Consider the following 7,394-nt stretch of genomic DNA (forward strand, 5'->3'; position numbering starts at 1 on the left):
AAGGCATCGAATGAATAGAAAACAAAGTCACTACAGGTTCTCTTTTTATTGACATGAATAACTCACATTCAATCTAATAATTTCAAAAATACACTATATTGCCAAAAGGATTCACTCACCCATCCAAATCATTAGGTGTTCCAAGCACTTCCACTGTCACAGGTCTATAAAGTAATTTCCCCACTCCTAAGTATTTCACAGCAAGCTGTTAGTGGTATTATATTGTGTAATAAGATCATGGGATGCTGAGGTACATAGTGTGCAGAGGTCACCAACTTGCTGCACAGTCAGTCGCTACAGAAATTAGCTCAAGAACAGTGCATAGAGAGCTTCTTGCACAAATGTGCTTCTGGAAATGGTCAAAAATTCCCACAAACACACTTCTAAACCTTATGGAAAGCCTTCCAAGAAGACTTTAAGCTGTTATAGCGACAAAGGGTGAGCCCACATATTAAACAATATGAAAGTTCAATATGCACGTGAAGGCAGATGAGTCAAAACTTTCTGCAATATAGTGTATGCTACAATACCCAGGTCAGTTTTGTGTGTTACAATTAGTCAACACATTGTCAACCTAGTGTATAAGAATGTGATACAGTACATTGTGATTCACACTGAAGCAAACATGGTCCACTCAATTACATTTTTAGGATTCAATAAAGGATGGAGTGATAATAGATGTCCTGAGATCAATATTAGTCATTAAACATTAAAATGTGCTTTAAAATATCAACATGTGATTTTAGCAGTATTTTGTTTTAGATCGTAAATCCCAACAAATGCCCTCTGGTGCCACTTCCCCCCTCCGACTCAGCCAACAGCCTGCAATAAACTTCAAGGGGTGTAGTGGATATTTTAGTCAAACAGATAACACATTTCCTAATAGGAGTGATAAAAGTGGGAATACCCACAAATTTGACCATATAATGAGGTATATTTTGGTATCACCACTATGGAAATGTGGAGGAGACGTGTATGCCACACAGGAATATCTTGCATTGTAAGCCTAAAGACAAACGTCATGGTATTATTAGGATGTACACATGAACTGTAGATCCACTAAAGGCATACTACGCTTGTGTGTACATTTATTATACAGCTGCTTCCTTTGTGTGTGCATCACAGCAGCGAGGCACAGTTCTTCAACAGCAGGGGTTTGGCTAAATCCAGAATGTCCAAGTTGGGATCGAGAGACCTTCCCAGGCCTTCCAGCACCATGATAGCGAAAATTATTGAGGAAAAGTTGCTCTCCAGCTTGACCTGGAAACACGGTGACAAGCGAAATACATATTTGACAGATAAATAAGATTCTGTTAAGATCAATTTTTTTTTTTTAAAGTATAAAAACCTGGTGATGTTATACCTTGTGTTTGATGAGTAGGCCAAAGACTCTGGAAAGTAAGTCGGCTACCTGGACCTGCAAGCAAAGAAAACAAACCCCAGCAAAGAACTATGTAACCACTATTAAAAATCACTGATTATGTAGTGAAGCCTGTCCATAGTGTTAACATTTGTGTTAACTTTCCTCATATCTCCAAAAGTTGATTCTGTTCATCTGGACGTAGCGTTTTGTGGGAGAAACGTTTCGTCATCATCCAAGTGACTTCTTCAGTCTCAGCTGACTGCAGGTTTCCCCAATCTTATAAACAGTACATTTGCATAATGACTGAAACCAGCTCACTGAAGGAACAATGGGCTGGGAGGTCAGTTCCTTAATCTTAATTATGCAAATTCTCATGACCATTGATCAACAACCACTGACCAAAACCCACTGATCAATGGTCATGAGTACCAGTCACAGAGTTGGGGAATGGCTGCAATCACAGCATTGTAAGATGGCGAAAGATGTACCCTTAGGCCCCCTCCTCGATTCAGAGATGGTCTTTCCCTTTTCATGTAAATGGCCTCCTTGACTCCGCGCTCAAACCAGTGTTCCTCCCTGTCCTGTACATCCTCATCCTTGAAAGAGTGTCCACTGGCCTGTAGGTGTAAATAGACTGCATAGCCCTGGCCTGACGAGGTAGCTCTTCTGTGTTGTGCCATCCGCTTCGCCAGAGGTTGTTTGGTTTCCCCGATGTATAAATCCTGGCAATCCTCCTGGCACTTAACAGCGTACACTATGTTACTCTGTGTCAGGGGACCCGATCCTCGGGGTAGACCAAGTTTTGGCGCAGCGTGTTTTGGGGTTTAAAAGGTTTTCGCTTGGGCAGCGGTTTTCCTTCTCTCCTGGATCGACTGGAGCTTTCTTTAGTTGCCTTTCCAGCTTTGACAAAAGTCCAGCTGGGATAACCACATTTACTCAGGGCCTTCTTGATGTGCTGTTCTTCTGCTTCCCTGGCCGCTGTGTCAGTGGGGATGGTGTTCGCTCTGTGTTGTAGCGTCCTAATGACACCCAGTTTGTGCTCCAGTGGATGATGAGAGTCAAACCTTAAATACTGATCCGTATGTGTAGGTTTACGGTACACGTCAGCTTTTAGATGTCCCCCATTACTGACGGAAACCTCACAGTCTAAGAAGGCTAACCTGCCACAGGAATTAGGATCCCAACGAGGATTAAGGAACTGACCTCCCAGCCCATTGTTCCTTCAGTGGGCTGGTTTCAGTCATTATGCAAATGTACTGTTTATAAGATTGGGGAAACCTGCAGTCAGCTGAGACTGAAGAAGTCACTTGGATGAGTGACGAAACGTTTCTCCCACAAAACGCTACGTCCAGATGAACAGAATCAACTTTTGGAGATTTACTTTCCTGGATGATTGAGAATGCATCAAGAAACTTTCCTCATAGTTTACGTAACTTCCACATACAAATACGACAAAGACATTGACTCCACACACAAAAATGAAAACCAATAACTGATTTGAGTTTGGATTGGCCAAATTCACAACAGCTTTGGTTTTGGATTTTTATGATCAGGCCTCTCGTACAGTTTATTGCTTCACTAGAAGGTTTTTAGATAAGAATAGTTTTGCATGAATTTATGTTGAGGCCAATTTATTTTATCTACACATTTTCATTTTTCAGAAAGCTGTAGTGAAGAGGAAAACGATTAAAAATTCTAAAAGCAAACAATACAGATACAAAATAGACATGTATCAAGTTGCTGGAATCACAAAAGGAGTGCTAAATTTAAAAATAAAAGTATTCTATAATATTATAATGTCTTCTACTGTATTACATTAACCACCATCATCATCCTGGTCATAACACACACAATGCAAATGTTGGTTCATACCTTTCCCAGTGAGAGGGTGTTGCTGCTGAGGGCATGATCCACCAGCTCAGCCATCTCCTTTTTAAACAGCGCGGCATCCTTGCACTCATTAGCTCGGGCATGATTCAGAATCAACTCTGCCACACGCTCACCCTGGGACAAAAAAAAAAAAAAAAAAAAAAAAAAGCCACACAAGAAATTCTGTGACTGTTTCATGGGTGGTGGTGTACAAATGACCAAAGCTGTGTCACTGTTCAAACACTTATCGTCATTGCAGATTAGTTAAAGACTGTTCTCATTCACATTTAGGCAGCTTATACATTGATGTTCTTCACAGTTTCATTCAGACACCCCCACAACACTTAGTCTTAAGTGCTGTAGGCACTTTACATAAAATGGCACAAAGTACATCTTAAAGAAGCTATAAAATTTTCCTGCATCGGTTCCTACCTGACGCAGCACCACAGCTGTGAAGACAGCCTTAAAGTTGGCAAGGTCACGGTCACTGAGCTGGGCTACAATGCCAGCATCCAACAAGACCAGCTGGATAGGACACGGCGGTGGCCTGACACTGACCACCACCGTGTCCAACAAATCAGTGAGCGTGGTTTTCCCATGGTGCTCCCCTGAAATACCAGTACCGTCTCCCGAGCCAGCGAGAGGACCCTGACACTGGACAAGTATGTTGCCTGGATGAAGATCCCCATGGACGAAGTTATCCAAAAAAACCTGGAATAAAGAAGTTTACATTGTCACATGATAGCATTCTGCACACATCCTTAAGTATATAAAACATTTATCGTTTACACCAATTGCCTTGGGTTGTGGATCTTACCATTTTCAGCAGCGTGTCTACTCCCATCTTGGCTATCCTCTGCTTCACTTCCTTGGGTACCTCGGAGCTCAAGTAGTTTGAAATGGGTTCACTCTCCTGAAAAGGAGGCTGAATATTAACTGAACTATGCTGTCATCAGTTAATGACCTCAATTACTTGCAGATCATTATACTCACTTCAAAGGTTTCCACTAAGATGCTTCTGGTGACAAATGGTCGCAAAGGAGTAGGGAACTTTACATAATCAAAATCACGGAAATTCGTCTGGAAACGCTCTATGTTTCTGGCTTCAAAACGGAGATCAATCTAAAACGCATGGAAATCGCACCTAACTGTGACCTGTCTTAGTACACAGAATGCTAAAGCTCTATTTAAAAGTCATGTGCAAAGTCAAAAAAACGCTTGTGCCAGGTTAAATGTAGGAGTCTGAATATTTTTACATCACCTGTTTGGTCATGAGCTTCTCAAACTCCTCCACTATCTCACAAATACTGAGCCATTTGAGTCCAGGCAGGCAGTGCAGAAGCCAACTACCTGCTTTCATGAGCAACAGGTCTATCTCCACTTGTCTCCTCACTCCTGGATGGACCACCTACAACGAATCGGATACAATTTATACACACCCAACATAACGTGCAAGAAAAAGAAGGAAAAAAAAAATCATACAGCATGTTCTCCTTTATTTACACTCCATGACTGTGATGTGAATCTGTAGGAGAGGAAACAATCTTGCAAGACTGACCTTGATTGCCACAGGTATCAGGCGCTCCTCCTGCTGACCATCTAGAAGACTTTTGTCCTCACTGCTCTCTTCCTCCCCACTCCCCCTCCAGAGCTGCCTCAGAGATCTTGCCATGCCCCCTAAACCAGGGATCTCCCAGGCTTCCAACAAATCGTCTTTTTCCATCTCCTCTACTATTGATTGGAAAGCTGGGTCCTCCACTTGGTCCACCCTGGCCCAGCCTCGGTATACCTGTGCAATGCATCCTGATCCCACCGGTTCTTTACTCCGAAACACCAAAACCCTTCTCCAGCCCTCCCCAAAAGCCCGCCGGAGGCACTGCTTGGTATGAGCCCAGGAGTGAGGGCGTACCTTGACGTGGAGCCTGGAGAAACGGTTGCAGAAATCTTGAGAGAAGATGTCTCGTCTAGTACTAGCCCACTGCCCCAGCTTGATGAAAGTAGGACCAGAGGTCTCAGTCACCCACAGCAAAGCATCGAGCCAATGAGGCATCCAGCGGGTAAACACCAGAACCAAGGGGTAAAGGAGAAGAAGGGGGACAAATTTGAAGAGCAGGACCAACGCCCGGAAGCTGAGGCGAAGAAAAAATATAAGTCTGTGCACTTGGATTTTAGCCAAAGACTTTTTTTCCGAAGCCTGGGGTTGAACAAGAACTTCCTGGCATCTGACTGCACTTAAAGAACCGTTGACTGCACCCCAATATAGCAGTGTAATCTTGGGTATGCGGGTTAAAATCTGCCCCCTTCTAACAAAACCGGATCTGGTGTTCTGAATGAGTCCAAGTCTTGCAAAGGAGCCTGCTCTCTGCAAAGTGCACCTCAAGCTGAGGAGGGCTCCTCTTGCTCCAAGGGCTATCGTGATCATAATGTCACACAGCTGCTAGCTCAGTCCAGCAGCTGAACGGATCCACATGTGCTAGTTTTGTATTGCGAAACACCTTTTAGGAGTCATCTGTAAAATATAATCTTTGCTCTCTTGGTAAACACTGCAGGTTTTACCCAGAGGATTACACTTTAAAGTAAAGATGCAAACTAGATTGGCGCTACAATAGGCTACAAGCATACTTAGCTATTTTTCTACAATTTGGTAGCAATATTTGAACTTACGGTACTCGGTAGTTACTGCAGTTTCTTGACAGACGAGAAGAAACTCGATGACTCTTTTTACTTATGTGGACAAACCGGACATTTAATGCTTCAGCTGGCGTTGCTGTGCCAGCTAATTAAATGTGGATTTCCTCGTTCCCATTGATAACACAACATCTATGGAAACATTGCACTGACAGAGTACGTCCGGATATGACGCTATAGCAACAAGGTCACGTGGTTTTATCTTAAAGGTGCAGTGACAATCACGAAAAAAACTTTCAGCGTTTCAAAACAAAAATTAAAACACGTTTAGTTTCTCGTGTCTACACTTCTTATCCCACACATTGTGGGTCTGTCTCGTGTCACGCTTCTGTATTTAAGAAATTATAATTTTTCTCAACTTAACTTGCAGAAGCAATGGCTCAAATTAACCTCCGTATTGCGCGTGCGCAGTCTGTTGTAGGCGCTTCTTGCTATTATTATTTGCAAAAGCACACGATTAATAATACTAGAAAATGAATTTTCTGAAGAAACTGCAGTGTGAATGCTGATAGCTGAATGTTTTTGAGCTAAAATGAAATAACTGCTGAATGTTAAGTTAAAAATGTTGAATGAGCTGGAAATGTTGTATTTACTTCCTCTTCAGCACTTATTGAGCACTTTTAAGGATATTTCTTACCACTGCTATGCAGATGATATTCAGTTATATATCTCCTTTAAGCCCCAAGATGTTTCCAAGCTACAGATTTTGCATACACTCCATTAGAGGTTGCATGGCTGAAAACTTTCTTCAGCTAAATGAGAAGACTGAAGTCCTTGTTTGTGCTCCTAAAAAAATTGTACCTACTGTTATGGAAAACTTGGGTCCACTTGTTACATTTGCCAAACCTCCTATCAGGAACCTTGGTGTTACTATTGACTCAGCTCAGAAGAGGACTTACGTCGTTGACTGATCCTGTGGACTGAATCAAGTACCTCCGGCAACTTTTCAGGATGGTCAGAATCCATGTTTTTACAAAGCTTACTTAGTTTTTAGAATTTAACACTACTCAAATAAACTGAGTTGATCAGCTTCTTGAATAAAAAGAACTGCTAGCTTACTTAAACTGAGTTCTAATAACAAATTGATTAAAAAAAAAGTTCAGTCTTCTTAATATTTTTAATTAAACACATTAGATTTCACAGTGTGCAGAGAAACATTTATCAATACTTGTCGCTCAGCTGTTGGGAGTTACCAGGGTGACCGAGTCACAGAGCCGGAGCCTTCGAAGGCTGAGAAGACCTGAAGTGAATTGACGGTCTAGCCTACAACAGTTTCTGTTGCCAAGCAACCGTGACAGCTACAGCGGTGGTGGACGGCATGTTGGACAGATATAGAGAAAATCTTTATTTGATGTCATTCGTTTGACTTTCAGCGGAGAAAACTGTCGTTTCAGCTCTGTGTGACATATCTGGGAGAGAATTACATTCAAATCAGTGGCTATCCTGAGGCAATGCAGAGGAATTTCCACCACGG

The 7,394-nt window shown here is 42.2% G+C and overlaps 1 protein-coding gene across 4 annotated transcripts; it reads right to left on the reverse strand.

Moving 5' to 3' along the window:
* Nucleotides 1-27: 27 nt before the first annotated feature.
* On the reverse strand, nt 28-6,089 carry adck2 (aarF domain containing kinase 2). Of its 4 annotated transcripts, XM_076886022.1 has the most exons (9): nt 5,897-6,089; nt 4,791-5,361; nt 4,494-4,640; nt 4,226-4,354; nt 4,050-4,145; nt 3,665-3,943; nt 3,236-3,367; nt 1,364-1,417; nt 28-1,260 (listed from the first exon to the last, which is right to left on the reverse strand). In XM_076886022.1, exons 2-9 carry the CDS (start codon nt 5,280-5,282, stop codon nt 1,120-1,122), a joined length of 1,470 nt encoding a protein of 489 aa, XP_076742137.1. In that variant the 5' UTR covers nt 5,283-5,361; nt 5,897-6,089; the 3' UTR covers nt 28-1,119. The 4 variants fall into 4 exon arrangements, with proteins under 4 accessions (XP_076742137.1, XP_004563871.2, XP_004563872.2 ...); XM_004563814.3 differs by having other exon boundaries at nt 4,791-6,089; XM_004563815.3 differs by lacking the exon at nt 4,226-4,354 and having other exon boundaries at nt 4,791-6,089.
* Nucleotides 6,090-7,394: the final 1,305 nt, after the last annotated feature.

This window comes from Maylandia zebra, linkage group LG7 (assembly GCF_041146795.1).
Source record: "Maylandia zebra isolate NMK-2024a linkage group LG7, Mzebra_GT3a, whole genome shotgun sequence".
In the NCBI taxonomy this organism is placed as follows: domain Eukaryota; kingdom Metazoa; phylum Chordata; class Actinopteri; order Cichliformes; family Cichlidae; genus Maylandia; species Maylandia zebra.

What these genes read in the sequence shown, in the direction of transcription:
- adck2 (XM_004563814.3), bottom strand. Translation starts at nt 5,654, where the DNA reads ATGATCACGATAGCCCTTGGAGCAAGAGGAGCCCTCCTCAGCTTGAGG. An exon ending in AGAAGCTCATGACCAAACAG is followed by an intron (nt 4,355 to 4,493) that starts GTGATGTAAAAA and finishes CATGCGTTTTAG; the next exon opens with ATTGATCTCCGTTTTGAAGC. An exon ending in CAGCTGTGGTGCTGCGTCAG is followed by an intron (nt 3,368 to 3,664) that starts GTAGGAACCGAT and finishes TTTTTGTCCCAG; the next exon opens with GGTGAGCGTGTGGCAGAGTT.